Source organism: Eucyclogobius newberryi, unplaced genomic scaffold (genome assembly GCF_026437365.1).
Source record: "Eucyclogobius newberryi isolate DKJ021-1_F unplaced genomic scaffold, fEucNew1.0.hap1 SCAF_17, whole genome shotgun sequence".
NCBI lineage: Eukaryota > Metazoa > Chordata > Actinopteri > Gobiiformes > Gobiidae > Eucyclogobius > Eucyclogobius newberryi.
This window is the reverse complement of record NW_027315801.1, coordinates 11987357-12004953: the sequence shown is the minus strand read 5'-3', so window position 1 is coordinate 12004953 and position 17597 is coordinate 11987357. Positions and strand designations below refer to the sequence as shown.

General features: G+C 41.1%; 2 protein-coding genes across 5 annotated transcripts in view; both read left to right on the top strand.

The window, feature by feature from the left end:
• Positions 1-17597, top strand: part of LOC140362888 (6-phosphofructo-2-kinase/fructose-2,6-bisphosphatase 2-like) — a 144159-nt gene that overhangs the window by 92502 nt on the left and 34060 nt on the right. The window lies entirely within an intron of this gene.
• The window catches only part of dlgap4a (discs, large (Drosophila) homolog-associated protein 4a), a 108022-nt gene that overhangs the window by 76501 nt on the left and 13924 nt on the right, over positions 1-17597 (top strand). For 2 of the 4 annotated variants that reach the window (XM_072449161.1, XM_072449162.1), the window contains 5 exons: positions 10981-12233; positions 13190-13425; positions 14441-14518; positions 15606-15744; positions 17184-17400. In XM_072449161.1, the coding sequence (XP_072305262.1) occupies positions 11028-12233; positions 13190-13425; positions 14441-14518; positions 15606-15744; positions 17184-17400 (1876 nt within the window). In that variant the 5' untranslated portion in view covers positions 10981-11027. The remainder of the gene's footprint in view (positions 1-10980; positions 12234-13189; positions 13426-14440; positions 14519-15605; positions 15745-17183; positions 17401-17597) is intronic. The other 2 variants (XM_072449163.1, XM_072449164.1) reach the window with 2 other exon arrangements.

The window sequence follows — 17597 nt, the reverse complement described above, 5'->3', positions numbered from 1 at the left end:
TTTTCTCCCTGCTTAAAACCTTCACATCACCGTCTTCAAACGAGTGATTAGAGGCTTCAAGATGGAGATGCACGGCGCTCTGAGGTCCTGAACTAGTATTTCTTCTGTGCTGATAAAGCCTCTTGTGTAGAGGCTGTTTCGTCTCACCTATGTACCGTTCTTTACAGCTTTCTTCACTGCATTGGATCGAATAAACTACATTGCTCTGTTTTTGAGTCGGCAACTTGTCCTTTGGGTGAACCAGTTTTTGTCTTAAAGTGTTTCCTGGTTTAAAATAAACAGGGACTTCGTGTTGTCTAAAAATTCTCTGCAGTTTTTCCGACAGGCCAGACACATAAGGGATAGAAACACCCTTCCTTCTCTGTTCAGTTTCCCTTTTGTCCTGCTTCTTGGTTCTCTTCACTTTGTTGAGAGCCCAAGCGGGGTAACCACAGGCTGAGAGGGCATTACGGACATGTTTTTCCTCTTTCTTCTTGCCCTCTGAGCTGGTGGGCACACCTTGAGCTCTGTGTTGTAAGGTTCTGATCACCCCCAGCTTATGCTGTAGTGGGTGGTTGGAACCAAAGAGCAGATACTGGTCCGTGTGTGTAGGTTTCCTATATACTTCTATTTGGAGTTCCCCGTCCTCTCCTCTGATCGTGGAACAATCAAGAAAGGCCAAGCGATTCTCCTTAGCGTCTTCTCTTGTAAACCTAATATGTGGGTCCACCGCATTGATGTGATCAGAGAAGGTTTCCAGTTCTTGTTTCTTGATTGTTACAAAAGTATCATCGACATAGCGGAGCCACAGTTTTGGAGCTATGCCTGAGAATGAGCACAGTGCCTTCTTCTCAAAGTGCTCCATGTACAGGTTGGCCACTATGGGAGAGACGGGCGAGCCCATGGCACAGCCATGAATCTGTCTGTAAAATTGTCCCCGGAATTGAAAGTAAGTGGTGTTCAGACAGATGTCCAACAGTTTACATATGTGTTCAGGTGTCAGTTTGGTCCTTTCCTGTAGGGTGGTGTCTTCCTGCAGTCTGATCCTCACTGCTGCTACTGCATCAGAGGTCGGGATGCAGGTGAACAGGGACACAACATCATATGAAACCATGAGGTCATCTGGGTCCAGTTGGAGATGTTTCACTTTATCCACAAAGTTGTGCGTGTTTTCCACATGATGTTCCGAATTCCCCACAAGCGGAGCCAATATAGTTGTTAAATGCTTGGCCACATTGTAGGTGATGGAATCTGTGCTGCACACTATGGGTCTGAGTGGAACCTCCTTTTTGTGTATTTTTGGGAGGCCATAAATGCAGGGCATCGCTTCACCAGGATACAGTCTGTAATACAGAGGCCGGTCTATCGCTTCCTCTTTTTCCAGCCTTTGTAAACAGTCTATCACTTTCTTCTTGTAGCCACTGGTCGGATCTCTTTTCAAGCGCTCGTATGTGGTTGTGTCCTCGAGGAGGGTGTGGACTTTGGCTTCGTAATCAGCTGCGTTGAGAATCACAGTGCAACGTCCCTTGTCTGCTGGGAGGATGTTGATGCTATGATCTTTTTCCAGTGCTGAAAGTGCTTTTCTCTCTTCAGATGTACATAGGCTGGAAAAAGAGGAAGCGATAGACCGGCCTCTGTATTACAGACTGTATCCTGGTGAAGCGATGCCCTGCATTTATGGCCTCCCAAAAATACACAAAAAGGAGGTTCCACTCAGACCCATAGTGTGCAGCACAGATTCCATCACTTACAATGTGGCCAAGCATTTAACAACTATATTGGCTCCGCTTGTGGGGAATTCGGAACATCATGTGGAAAACACGCACAACTTTGTGGATAAAGTGAAACATCTCCAACTGGACCCAGATGACCTCATGGTTTCATATGATGTGGTGTCCCTGTTCACCTGCATCCCGACCTCTGATGCAGTAGCAGCGGTGAGGATCAGACTGCAGGAAGACACCACCCTACAGGAAAGGACCAAACTGACACCTGAACACATATGTAAACTGTTGGACATCTGTCTGAACACCACTTACTTTCCATTCCGGGGACAATTTTACAGACAGATTCATGGCTGTGCCATGGGCTCGCCCGTCTCTCCCATAGTGGCCAACCTGTACATGGAGCACTTTGAGAAGAAGGCACTGTCCTCATTCTCAGGCATAGCCCCAAAACTATGGCTCCGCTATGTCGATGAAACTTTTGTAACAATTAAGAAACAAGAGCTGGAAACCTTCTCTGATCACATCAATGATGTGGACCCACATATCAGGTTTACAAGAGAAGACGCTAAGGAGAATCGCTTGGCCTTTCTTGATTGTTCCACGATCAGAGGAGAGGACGGGAAACTCCAAATAGAGGTATATAGGAAACCTACACACACGGACCAGTATCTGCTCTTTGGTTCCAACCACCCACTACAGCACAAGCTGGGTGTGATCAGAACCTTACAACACAGAGCTCAAGGTGTGCCCACCAGCTCAGAGGGCAAGAAGAAAGAGGAAAAACATGTCCGAAATGCCCTCTCAGCCTGTGGTTACCCCGCTTGGGCTCTCAACAGAGTGAAGAGAACCAAGAAGCAGGACAAAAGGGAAACTGAACAGAGAAGGAAGGGTGTTTCTATCCCTTATGTGTCTGGCCTGTCGGAAAAACTGCAGAGAATTTTTAGACAACACGAAGTCCCTGTTTATTTTAAACCAGGAAACACTTTAAGACAAAAACTGGTTCACCCTAAGGACAAATTGCCGACTCAAAAACAGAGCAATGTAGTTTATTCGATCCAATGCAGTGAAGAAAGCTGTAAAGAACGGTACATAGGAGAGACAAAATAGCCTCTACACAAGAGGCTCTATCAGCACAGAAGAAATACAAGTTCAGGACCACAGAGCTCCGTGCATCTCCATCTTGAAGCCTCTAATCACTCGTTTGAAGACGGTGAGGTGAAGGTTTTAAGCAGGGAGAAAAGATGGTTTGAAAGAGGAGTCAAGGAAGCTATTTTTGTTAAAAAAAAGAAAGACCTTCTTTAAACAGAAATGGAGGGCTAAGGTTTAATCTTCCTGTTATTTATAATGGGTTACTGAACCCCTGGAAAGGTAGAGGACCAGGACATTCAGATGCTAATCAGGTACTCAGGGTGGTTGAGCCAGGGTCTCACAAAGACAAAGAGGATTCTAATAGCCCATTAAGATTCTGAATAGGCTAGCTCGGTAGATACAAGGGGGAAGTTTCTGTTGAAACAAACAACTCTTTCTACTTCAGGAAGGCTCCTCCCAATGGGTGGGTCTTACCACAGAACAGTATTAATATCGGAGTTCTCGATCTAAATTCTTTTATTGACAATGACTCTTGGATGAGAGTCGAAACGTCTATTTTTTCAAACTGAGTCCAGATGACTACAACTGTAGTTTTTTCTACTTCTGTACTGTTCTTACTGGTTTCATCACCTACTGGAGATATAAATATTTAATGTCATACTGTGTAGCATGCAAAGCAATCATCTCATCAAAAATTGCGTATGTGCACTCTTAATTGCTCATTTAATTTCCATTAGAAACTGAAAACAGAAGGGAAAAAAATCTGCATAATTCTGTTAATTTTAATAATTCTGATAATTTATCTTGTTCATCTTCACCAAAAAAGTCTGACCTGGGTGAAAGTAATATTGTTGAGTTGCCTCCTGTCTGTAACCCTGAAGTTGGCCCTCTGTGGCACGTGCCTAATCCCACTGCAGCTGGAGGCGCTAATCCCTTCACACGCAGAGCACTGTAGCACTGTAGCACATTCATTTGAGCCAGAGGCCAATTTGGAAAACAGGGGTCGGCCTGTCTCAGCGAGGGATGTCAAAGTGTCACGTTTTAGACTTGTAATAATTGTGGAGAGAAACGTTGTGTTTTACAGTTCTCTCAGTTTTCTCGTTGTCTAATAGATTTGCTTGCCTATAATTTATGACCAGATTTGTTACAGTTGTTATTTTTGCCATGTGACCTGAAAATGTATTTATTGGTTTTAACTATAGATATTTAAATCAACAATGAATGATTCTCGCCCCAATCTCAGAAGTAGACTGTTTTAAAGCCCAAAGAATAGGGATAAAATCTTGGTCATAGTAGTTTTATGGAAATTATATGTTTCAAGTTGCTAATTTTATGTGAGGATTTTTCATGATCCTGTGATTCTGATTTGTGACAAAGGTGTGCTATTTTTATTATAGACCCTTTCACATATAAATCCATATAAATAAATAAATCCAGCCTCAGCGGGTTTACTGCTGGTGTAATAGTTAACTTTTATATATTCTAATAATCAAAGGGAATCGCTGCAAGCATAAAGTAGATTTAATGAAAAACCTGGATTTGAAAAGACAGTTTAGTTGAGTAAATCTAGAAATGTTATTTATTTTGGACGTTGTATTATGCTCTACTGTCAATATCTGCCCTGTTTTTCAATAAAAGCAAGTCACAATTAGAGCCGTCGGGAAAAAAAGCCAAACTGGAGAGAGCTCAAACCCAGAGGATAGATTAAATCCAGCCTTCAAAGAATTAACCCAAATCATATGAAAAAGCATGATGCCAGCGACAGATTAGCCTGACACTTAAAAACCAAACCAAGCCATTGTGTTGCTATTGTTGCGTCCTCTCCAGCTCTACTCCCTGTCCCTTCAGCCCATTACGGCTCCGACAGTGTTTTAAAGTCACATGCTGGAGGATTCAGCTCCTATAAAGCAAACGCGGTGGTTCCCCAGGGCCTCTGTCTGCGGCGTTACATGTGTGAGCGGTGCAATGTGGCGTGTGGTTTAGCATGCATGAGGCAGAGCACATGACTAGGTTAACACGTGCGGCTTATTGGGGTCTTTATGTCTTGTTTCGCCCGGGACCAACACAGTGTCAAAGTCGTTCTGTCAGAGAGAAGTTCACAGCGCTCGAGCCCAAAGCTTTGGACACGCTGCTATTACAAAGACTGAGCAATGCATTACTATCAGTTAACTAACCCATTTTAGTCTACATGTATTAATTCACATGTTTCTTCTTGGTGGTGGTTGATATTTTTGTTTGCGTAAATATTTTAATAGCTACATCATAGTCGCAGATTATCAAAATGAAGTGGGATTGACCTAAATTTGACCTCACATCACTTACATTATGCATTCACTCCGTCATATTTTAGCAATTTAACTTGATTGTTTTGTTATATAAAAGGTCTTCACTACAAATGTCCTAAAATGGCAACATAAGCGTGAAATTGTGAAACCAACAAAATTGTGAAACCAACAAAGTTCATCCCTATCCTGTAAAGGATAGGGATGAAAATGGTGTTTTTATAAAGGCTTTACTCTTTTCAACATGTGATTTATGTGAGATAGTTACTGTAAATATGTGTGGACTGAATGTTATATTAAGAAAAAAAATATTTCTATGGGATGTTTGACACAAATACCTATTTATACAAATAAAAGTGTTCTGAGCGTGGCACATGGACCTGTGCAGCCTTTGCTTTTATCCAAGCACATTGCCTACTTAAACACGCTAAAAGAAATTCCCTGCTGAGCCCTCCATGTACTAAATGGTTTCTGTAATTAAACATGGGCTGTTTAAGAGTGAGGGTATTGCACAGGGACTGCACAGTTCTGATGAGGATCCTAATGCTTCACTCAAATTAATATTTCAACCATCGAGAGACTGCACTATAGACTTAGAAAGATGTGAGAGAAGCAAAGTGAATGGAAGTGTTTGTATTTTTCTCCTGGTATGGTGAAGTTAGGATGGAGGTGGTTGTGGCACGTAGCTAAAATACAGTGTGATCCGTTTGAGAAGAGATTAGTTACTTTAGAGGCAAAGAAGCATTAGTTAAATGTGACAGAAGATAAATCCAGATTTTTAAAAGTCTTGGTTGAATGTTTTGCTTTGTAGTGGGAAAAGTCCCCAGGGAGTGTTCCTCACCCTCATGCTAAAAACATCATAATATTCCCACAATTCCCTGAGAAGTCGGAGCAGGATAAGCAGGTGTTCAGGCAGCTTGTTCCTCCAGAAGAGCCATCAGCCGCTGTTATGTAAAACCTCCCATCTGCTTCATCTGCCCAAACTGTTAATCACCATCTCCAACTTTCACAAGAAAATACCTTCAACACAGGGATTCATCGGGGGACTCATTTTCCACAGCTTTGTATTTAAAGTTTTATGATTTCAAAAAAGAAAAACATGCTACGATGTCTTCAGCACGATCCGTTTTGTGAAGAACGCTTGGGTTCACGTTTCAAAACCGTAAGAAAGAGTCAAGAATCTGGCGCAAAATCCTTATGGTCTTCTTACAGTGAACGTTACGAGAAAGGAGTGTTTCACTGGTGGCGCAATGGTTAAGAGCTTTGCACATGTGTGGTTTCTGCCACCGCGGCATTGTGGGTTTAAGAATGAAGAAAAGATTTAGGTTTGAGGCCAATGTCTGTCCTATGCAAGCTAAAATGTACAACTCTTGGATTTGCCTCTTGAGTTGTGTTCTCTTCCTCTTTCTCTTGACTTACTCTTAACTGAAGTGCATCGGCTGCTACACCAGCACCTCCTGTGGCATAACTTTGTCAGCGTGGCGAGCTCTTCTAAAGCCTTGCCAGACAGTGAGAATGACAGATTGTCTTTGTTCTCCAAGTGTTAATTCTGTCCCGAGGAAAGCACTTCCTTGGTTCTTCGTCCATCTTTATATTGTCAGTGCTCCCGGTCTCAGCGCGAATTTACTGTACATTTGTTTGAACGACAGAGCAAGATGGAGAGGGCTACTGCCAAAAAGGTGATTACTGAAGGAGACTGCAACGCCAATAGCAGCTGTACTGTATATTCACCTCCGGAACAAGGATCAGAGCTTGGATCAATGGTTATTTCTCTCTCCTCCCTCCCTCTCTCCCTTCCTCACTCATTTATCTCTCTCCTCTGCCTTCCTCCTTCCCACTCACCTTCTTTCGCTTCACGCTCTCCCTTTTCCCTGTTCTTCACACTCTCAATCTCTTTTACTCTATCTCTCTCTCTCTCTCTCTCTCTCTCTCTCTCTCTCTCTCTCTCTCTCTCTCTCTCTCTGCCCACCCAGTCTCCTCTCTTTCTCTTGCCCATCACCGCAGGCAGCACACATTTATTACAGGTCTACCAGTGGCTCATGGGACACCCACTTCAGACGCGCTTGTTAAAGGGTCTGAGGGAACACGGGGCTACGTGACATCACCTCCCAATGGAGCAATGAGGGGCTGTTCTCACAAAGTAGCAGCTATTTGTCAGAATGACTCCACTGTAGGATAAGTGCAGGTAATGGATAAGAAATGGGTAGATAGATCGAAATTGGCCCGTGTCTGAGACTTTGACTGAATTTGATTTGTAAAATAAAGTGTTATGCGTTTCTCACTCAGAAGGGTGAATTTGGGGTTGCAAAGCAGAATCATAGTTCAGGGGGAAATGCTTTTTCAATTGACCAACAAAGCCCTTCCCTTATAATAGAATACAACACAAAATGTATTTCTTTACTGATATATTTTATTTGGAGTCTCACAAGCAACAAACAAGTGCTAGATTTCAGATAGTAATATTAATAATGCATTGGATTTATATAGCGCCTTTTTTAACAACATTTGGTTTATTTTTATTATGATTACAGGGATGCTCCTATATCCCATCTGAGAGAGGCTTATACCGGTAATCACATCCTACAATCAGAAAACAACAAATATCATATCCATGGAACAATCAGTCCTTGACCTTGAACTGTTTAGTGTCTGAACCATGCAAATGAAACAGTCTTCACGTGTTTTTTTCCAATTCCCTTCACATAAATTGGCTTACTGTGACCTTGGTGCATATATTCTTTGACTATCTTTCTCGATTTGATGCACAGTGGCATTGTAATTCCTGACAAATATTAAGAAGGTTAAAGTTAGTAGCATATTCTTCCTTGTAGATTTGTGTGATCACATTTTTGAGCAATGGAAATATGCACATCACCAGTTTACTATTGGAATGTTTTGTTGTCGTTTTTGTTGTTGTTGACAGTTTAAGGATTTCAAATTGAGAAAATGTCCTTATGCGGAACGTGCCAAATCAATGCTGTGCTAAAATATGACCACTAAGCGTTCGACGGTAGATTTCATTTCATTTAAATTTTTATATGAGAATGTACAACAGGTAATACATTCCACATTAAGAACCCCATTCTTTACACAATGATGACAGGTAAGGTGATGCATCCATTACCAAGGTATTTCCACAGCTATAGATAAAGCTGTTTTGTTGAGGAAATAAAGCATGTTCCTGGTTATTAGCATGTTGGGTGTAGGCTGCAGGTTCTGGAGGCAGTGTTAGCATGTTCCAGGGTAAAGCGTAGCGTGGGAGCCTCACAGAACTACAGGGAGTTTGGTGCAGGTGTTGGTGGCATTGAAAACGTGCTGCTCTATTTGTCAGGACAAAGCTCTGAACAGTGACTCAGACGATACGAGTGGGACAAACTCTAAAGAGGGTTTGAAAATGAGAAGAAGTAAAAAATATGGGCGTTTAAAGTCAGAAGAGAGCTAGTGTACTATTACTACTACGGAACTTGGCTACTGTTGCATTTAAAAAACTTTCCAATTTTGGGAAAGGTGCATGAAACGTTTCTGCTAGAGGGTTTGCCACATGTTTGTCTGCACAGAGATGTTGTTGTGGATGGTTGTATATTGTGCTGTGACTTGGCTGTGCAATGGATGTGCAAGCAAACTTATGGTCATCAATATTTGCCATTAAAAACACTGAACTTCAATGAATTACTTTGTCTGAACAAGCAAAAGACCTGCGCTTATCGAGCTAAGTCAAAACTGGCTGAATGGTATACAACTGACAATAGTATAAAAAAGTATTAATATGCATGCAAAAATATTGATACTTAAAAATAGTCATACATTTTGTTCATATTTTTGTAATACATTGTTCATATTTTAGGTGGTTTTGCACATATATTTCCATATTTACATTAGTTCAAGAAGATATTGAAAGAAAATAATATATCTCAATGCATTTTACTACAAAACTCAATGGTATCGGTATCGGATTGATATTGTGATATTTGCCAAAGCATTACTTGATATTGGATTAGATCAAAAAATCAATGAGTGAGTCTATGTACTGCGGAGGGAGGGAAAGAAGTTGGCTTGTTAACTCAAAGCTTACAGGCTAAATCACGATAGGTCAGAAATATGTCAGAAGTAAATCAAACCCAATCCGTCTTTAAGTGAATGACGTACTTCACGGCTGTAATGGGCACGTTGTCTCAAAACTTTAGACTTTACCATAGACTTCCATTCAGTTTGCACTGTCCGAGCGCACGCAAAGGGCCGACAAGTGAACAAATAATTGATTGATGAAGGCAAAAGCTTTATCTACAGTGCTATTTCAAACAATTATACTTATTGTGAAGCTCAAATACAATGTTGAAGGTAGAAGTGTGGCAATGAGCTTTTATCATTCAGTGAGTCACTCTCTGGTGCTACAGAAAGCAGCTGTGTTCAATGAAAACATTTTATGACTCCAGCACTGTCATTGTACTGAGGTAAAGAACTATAAAGATGAGAAAATGTGTTTATTTCACCAGTATTTTGTTGGAATAGTGTTTTCTGTTGCTCATTGTATTATGTTGCACTCTTGTGAATGCAGTCTTATGTGGAGAATGACAGATATTACGCCTCATGAAGAGAAACAGAAGTATTAGCTCCATCTGTAATACCATTTGAAAAAAAAAATACCTTTTTGTTGAAGCGCTCTGTTCAAATGTAAGCAATAAACTCAGTCAAAATTCATTTCTCAACCATAAATCACAGTTTCTTCGTTGTCTTTATAACTTCATTAGGAGAAAATAGCTATGAAATATTGGATGATGCTTCTGGTTTTAAAACAGTATTAGGGGAGATTCATTGTTGCCCACAAATAGAACAAGAGCACACAAATAGCAAACCAGCAAACATGTTTATATAATGTCAGATGTGCAGAAATACTTGTGGCATGTAACCTTGCTACAACCTTTTTGTGACGGGCATGTTTTGTGTAGTGGATTATGTAATAGACTAGTGTGAGTCAAGCCTGCACACAAATAATGCATGAGAGCCCTTGAATGTAGCTGTGTTACTGTGTGTTACTGTGTCTCAAGACAGTTGTGGTTACTACTGCTCCCTCTGGTGGTCTATCATTTGGAACTGCACCTCTGAATTTACAGTAACCGCAATACTTCACAATCTCATGGCTTATACAAGTTTGGAATTTAGTTTTAGTTGAATTTTATGGCAAAGTTGTCATGCACAACAGAGAACAGTTTGGAAATTAAAAGGCCAAATCTGATATACAGTAATAAAATACAGGTAAAACACATGTTAGGTGAATTATATATTTTTAGGATTGCACGTTCTTATATTCATATACATTAACATTTTAGCCAAATATTTTCTGCCTTTTATCTGTGTTATGCTGACTGCTTATTTTCAACTAATTGTGGAATAGCATGGTGCTTATGTTTAAATGCTCTTTCTTTTTTTAAATTGTGATCAAATAATGCATGATAAATTCAACCAGGAAGCTGTATTTTCAACAAGGCCTATTGTGTAACCATCACAACCTTCAAAACCAATCACCTCAATCAGATCGGCCACACAGAGTTTCTGTGTTCCACAAAACTATGGGCAAGACGATACAGTTTATGTACGATAACAACTCAAATCATAAAACAATAATTTGAAAGTGAATTTGTGCTTTTGTTGTCATTAGTTCCATGACGTAAGCAGAAGTTATTTAAGTTTCCAAGTAGGATTTCTCTGTGTCCCAGCATACATTTATAAGTTGGAACCATACGTGAGTTTATCAATTCCACTCATAGATCAATCATGTCTTTTCCTGGTTGAATATATCTTGACTTTTAAACTTGGGGGTGAGGGAATTTATATAGCATTTTCTATTTAGTAACTATTCTGGATCATTGATGATTAAAAGTGTCCGTGATGTTTTGTTGTTGCAGGATGAGGCTGTAGACCTTCACTGACCTGATGCTCTGAGGGCTCCATCATGAAGGGCTTAGGAGCAAACCGCAGCCGCCACCTGTCCGACTCCTGCGAACCGCCCGGGTGCACCCAAAAAGCACTCTGCCCTTTGAGTCCTGACACGCATGGGACCTTCCTCCTCAGCCCCACCCTCAACCACTATGGCACCCTGGACCCTCACCTACATCAGTGCCCTCCCACCAGTCCACCAAATCTCACCCCGGATTGCCTGTTACAGTTTGGGCCTATGTCCAACAGCAATACGTTTCCGCGATTACATTTTACGACGCAAGGTGATCAGTCTGAATGCTCGCAAGCATGCATGGGTGGGGCTGGGACCATGGGGCAAGGTGGGAGGGCGTTGACTCAATCTTTATCGCTAGGAATGGGGCTTGGTATGGGGCTTTCTGGAGCACCTATGATCACCAGCGGATCGGCGACCATCTCCTCCGCAGCTGCTGCTAAAATGAACAGGCTTCCGGCAAACCTTTTGGACCAGCTGGAAAGACACTTGCCACTACATCGTGACGGGTTCAGCACCTTGCAATTCCACCGGGGTCGCATGTCCAAACAGCGCAGCGAGAGTCCGGGGAGAATCCGTCACCTGATGCATTCGGTTCAAAAACTTTTCGCCAAGTCACAGTCTTTGGAGAACTCGGCACTAAAGGGCAACGTGAACGGTCGTTCAATTAGCGGGTCGGGCTCTGGGGACGAAAGCGGGAGACAAAGCCGTAGGAGCAAGAGTAAAGATAGGGCTACTAAGTCTGAGATGCAGAGGCAGAGACTTCGGTCCACGGCGTTGGGAGGGCTTTGGGGTTCGGATGACGCTTTGGACATGGATGCTACCAAAGCTGGAACGCTCGCTATGGGTTACCGCAACCCGCTGACCATGATGACGCTGGGCAGGGCTGTTTCGGACAGCCAGGCAAGGCAAATCCCACAGGGCTACAACACCATATCCGCACATACGCTCAAGACCTCCAAAAGCAGCAGTGACCTCAAGTTTCTAGCGTGCCAGACGGTGCAGATGGGAGGATGCAAAGATGAGGAAGGGCGGTTCAGGGGCAGCAAAGATGATATGCTGGTGAAACGAGGTTCCTGGTCGACGCTGACGTTGACCCAGGCCAGGCAGGTGTTACAGAAGGGCTCTGCAACAGTCAACAGGACACTGCTCAAGACCAAGTCCTGTCACCAAGACATGACAAACCAGTTTCTTCAGGTAGGAGGGCCCGTGAGTATCCATTTCATCTTCATCTTTGCATGATATCACTGTTGCAGTTTGACCTGTACGCTTATGTTATTCTAGATTCATTAAATGTTGTGTACTTTATTTAAACAGTATTTCTTCAGTTCAATAAACCCAACAAAAACTAGTTTGTTTTTTTAGGGATGCAACGATACCAATTCCAGTATTGATAGCTGTGCTGAAAAATGTAATGGATTGGGTATCAATTTCCTACCCTCCAATACTGATCTGATTCTCCAATTATTATTTACAGCTCAGAACCTACAGAATTCAGTCATTATAAGTGTTCATTTTTAGTTGTTGTAAAGTTACTCTCATTGGTGTTCAAATAATACAAGCATTTTACAACGTTTTTATAGCATGTTGATGTAGTTTTAAGGAACGCATACTGGTATCGGTTGATTTCAGCAGACACTCAAACTCCAAGTATTGATATCGGTATCCAAACTATAAACACTGGATTGGTGCGCCCTTACCTTTATTTACAAATTTGTAGCTTTTTGTCACATAAATTTCCCTGTTAAAATCTGTCCAAGATATTCACCTATACACAAACCACATCAAAATTTAAACTACAGTAAACTAGGATAAAAACCCAGAACTAAACTTTTGGACTAACCCAGGAACAAGAATAGAACCAAACCAAGTCTACATCAGGACTAAACAGAGCTCAAACGAGGCACAAACCAGGAAGTATGAATGCATGAAAGATAATAGATAAGATTAGTAATGTTTGTGGTGTACTTAAATGTAACTTTACTACTAAAGTGTCAAATTGTGGCTGTGCTTATTTTAGTTAACGTTTGGATTTTCATTCCATTGGCATTATTGCTGTAATGCTTTATATATAATTTCCGTAAAGTGAAAATCCACATTTCTCAAGTCAAATATAGTAACTGCACATGATTCATATTCACACATGTTGCATGATCCAACACCAGGTCCCGTCCGGAGAATGGGCAGGTACCCTGGGTCACGGGCGAGGCAAGGGGAACGAGATCCCGTGTCGGAGGATGCGCAGTGGTAGCTATGTGAAAGCCATGGGGGACTTGGGGGACAGCGAGGACTCAGAGGGCAGTCCCAAACCATCTCCGAAGAGCGCAGCTCGGAGACAGAGTTACCTGAAGGCAACGCAGAGGTCCCTGAGCGAGCAGCAGCCACCACCGCCTCCTCGCAAGTGAGTAACTGCAGCTTGGGCTACCGTGGTTATCTGTTGCTGGAGTTCAGATGACATCACTGTGAATACTATTGTTGACTGTTATTAATATGTAGATGGAGGAAGAAGTAGAAAATGGAATGGAAATGCAAGTGTAGTGTGCAGGTAATTATCACTTTGGTGAGGACTACAATCTGTATAGTCTGTTACACGGGGGCCTTCCACCTTATGGGGACACATATTAGATCCCCATGACCTAAATTCTATAATTGCTGATCAACACCATGATTTAAAGTGAAGATATGGATTAAAGTCATACAGCCAATTGTTAAAATAGGTTACGGTCTGGGGTAAGGGTTAGGTTAGTCAAGGTCACTCTCCTGGAAATGAATGTCCCCAAGAATATCCTGATGACGATATTCAGGTGCAAATGAGAATGGACTGTGACAGAAAGGTGCAGAAACATAACTTAATACCCTTTCTAATTTCGAAAAACAATTGCTGATATTTCACCAATCTCTATTTCAACAATTACAAATAAAATTGTCCTCACACGTTGACTCTAAGCTGTTGTTTGCAGTGAATAGGTTCATTATCATGCTCTATATATCCAGGCAGAACAGCATTCTACTGTAATTTATGTCCCAAAGGTGCACAGCAGGTGGCAGTATCCTTTTGTAAACATCAACAATGTATTATTCAAAATGTCACACAAAGGTTTTAAAATGGGATGCAATAATACTGGAAATCTTAAATGTGTTGTGCTTGTTTACTTGCAGCAGTGTGTGTGTGTGTGTGTGTGTGTGTGTGTTACAATTGTTACACCAACTGATAAAGGAACACAAGCGCCTAAAACAAAGGATACACTGACTGCATTTATGAGACAAATCTTCTTTCTTAGCTTTCATGTATCTTCAGCTTCTCAACTGAATAAACTTTGAGAATAGGGAGCCAAAAGCATTATTGTTCATGTGGCACACCGGTGACAGCAGGTGAACATGTCCTGTTTATTCTACCCTCACACCCACACGGACAGGCCTCGTGGCTACGCCCTCATGCGGGAGGATTATAACTGGTCTCCTCTGCAAAGTGCATGCTCTATGCAGCAACTGAGGTCAGTGCTAACCCAGGGCCAGCAGTGTGACATGCACCCAACCCCACCTCACTGGACCAAACCTGTCAACACCTCCTCCTTTATTTGATGTTGGGCTGGGCGATATTTTGTCTGATTGAAAACTCATACAAATTGGTTTTAATATTAATTTCCTGAACATAGACAACAGATTAATCACAAATAATTGATTATTGAAATAATATTTAGTAATTTAGTAATTGAATAATTGTTATCTGGTTTATTCATAGACTCCAGAACATGACTTGTGCAGAGAGAAGAGCTTTTATGACTCAGACAGCGAGGTTATTACACAAAAAACACTGGGCAAAGAAATTTGTGCTTTTAATTAAAAACTTATTTAGTTGTAAATATACTCTGGGAAGAAGTTCTCAAACAGCATCATTTAAGCTTCATCTCAGTCAAAAAAAATAAAGAAGATATTTTGGAGTATCTGGATAACAATATTCAGATAATACATTCGTTTAGGTTTAATTATCAGACAAATGTGAAATATCTTTCAAATGAATCATAAACGTGCAGTAATATTACAACATAGCTTTTTAAAATTTTCATTATTAAATCAGCTTTTTTTGTGGCATTTTTTACCATAAACAATATACCTGAAATTCAAATCTTCAAAACAGCATTTATAATATTATCAACATATTGATATGTCCCACCTCTAACTCTTGATTAAGATTTGAGTAATTGCACAGCCCGAGTTTGTGGTATTCTTTTCTGTTTTTTGCATTTTCACGACCCTTAGTGTTGTGTTTTGGTTTTTCAAGCTTTGTAACACATAGCACACCCTGCGCACGTTTTGCTAACTCAAATCACAGCGGGGCATCAGAGGAAAGACAACTTGTCAGCACATTTTGATGCCTATAATAAAAGACACACATTAAGTAACTTTCGCTTTCCCCCATGCTGCTATTTTAAACACCAAAATAGCACGGCTGGCTGCTCTCTATTTAATGTTGAAATACCCACGGGAGTCTATTGTATAACCAAAGCGGTCCCTGGTGGTCTCGGTTAAGCGCAGTCCTGTGGTATTGTGATCAAGGCTGATGCTCATTTGCGTCCACAGCTCCCTGCCGTGTCTGAAAGAGTTGTCCACAAATCGGAGTCTGGACAACTTGGACTGCCTGGTGAGTCCAGTGGGAACGCAGCCGCGACACAGGAGCGAGTTCAGTTACTGCTCTGCTACGCTGGGCAGGGGCTCTCAGGTAAAACAACTCTTTACTTTCATTACTAAAGAAAAATGTAAGGTGCAGATTTCCTATTCATAACTTGAAGCTGTGTTATGTTGATATATTCCAAATGCATGGATTACTCTGCATTGTAGATCAAAGCCCTGAAACTATTTGTAAAGACAGCTTGTTCCGTTCATGTGACGTAATATGCTTTTTGCAGGTATTAAACTGTAACGTTCATAGTTTCACAATAGAAACAGGTCCATTGACATCCTGCTCTACAGAACTGATAAGCTTCTTTATTGTGCCATTTCACCGTAACAAGCAGAGCATTGTAATTCTATGATTTAGTTTTTGAAAATTGGCTCCCCTTGACATTTTAGAATCCTACATGGATTTTTCAAATAATTACAACTAAGTACAGGGATCTGGACAAAATAGGAGGTAGGTGGAAACAGAAATTATCCAAACACTTGACACCTCAGTTGCAAGACAATACAGGATTAAGTCAAGCATGTAGGAAGCAATGAAAATACAACTCTGGGTAAGGTAATGATAAGGAAACATGTAACAGAGTTAAGAGCTCATTAAAGTTGATTTTGTGCAATTCATCTCATTTAAAGCCATACAAAGTAGATATCATATGTTTACTTGATCAATAAACACTGCTGGAGGAACAATGGGGTCAGTGTTTTTCCTGGGACCACATGTGATTTAACACTATTTAAAAATAACACTTAAGTATGACTCTTAAGTTTTATTTGGATGATAATTATAAACATATTTATTTATTTTACATTGCTGGGAGAGACATTAGTGAGACATGTTTGTATGGGCCAAACAACACAGGGGCACAAAGGGGTCCAGCATTATGGAAATAGGGTCAAATGCCACTCCACAATTATGCCTGCAATAATAAATAAATATGGCCATCGACATCTTGCATCTTTTTATGCAGTCAGAGTCATCATAACCATTTCATACATATAATGAAAGGAAGAACACAGTGATCTCAATGGTTGTGTGCACCACGTCTACTGAAAGGTTTTATTAATACAATATACTTTCTTATGTTTGTGTAATATCTCATTCATCCATCCATTCATTCTATCGCAAATAAAATGTAATCCTTTCAACTGGACAAAAGTTTATAAGAGTTAATACTTTACAAAAGCCTTTGGGAAAGCAAATTACCCTTAGCTTAAATGTTGCAGTTTGCTACATGTTTAATACTTGCCCCAATCAAATGAATAAAATAAGAGTGAATATGTTTTGACTTTCGTTTTCTTCCACCTAGATGAATGCGAAACATACACTTAAACTCTCTTATATTAAACATGGGTGCAGTGTTTTGTTTCAATGTATCTTTTACACTGAAATGACAAATAAACTCTGATTCTGATTGATCCTCACTAGTTTAACCCTTTCCTCCATTACATGTAAAGTATATTTACACTGCCTGTATAACCCAGGTGTGTGCCCAGAGCTGCGGTTACTCTGTCCCGTACGGTGAGGTAGAGTCCCAGGCCGTGGAGGCTTTGGACCTGCCCGCTCCCACCTGTTTCCGCTCACGCAGCCACAGTTACCTGAGGGCCATCCAGGCCGGCTGCTCCCAGGACGACGACACTTCTGTGGACTCAGACTCTCCTCCGCCCACCGCCGCCAACTACTGCTACAGCTCCAGCACACGTGAGTATGACCTGGAGACAAACAGAAATGTAACTACAAGAGTCAATCAAATAAAAGGTGAATGTCATTTGGTATCACTAATATAGGAGTTCTGACGGTGGTACAGGTCGACAAAAAAGCCCAAATATTTCATGAACTGCAAGAGTAAAATGTTTAAGAATCATTATAGTTGAGGAAATTTGCTCATGAAGGGATGG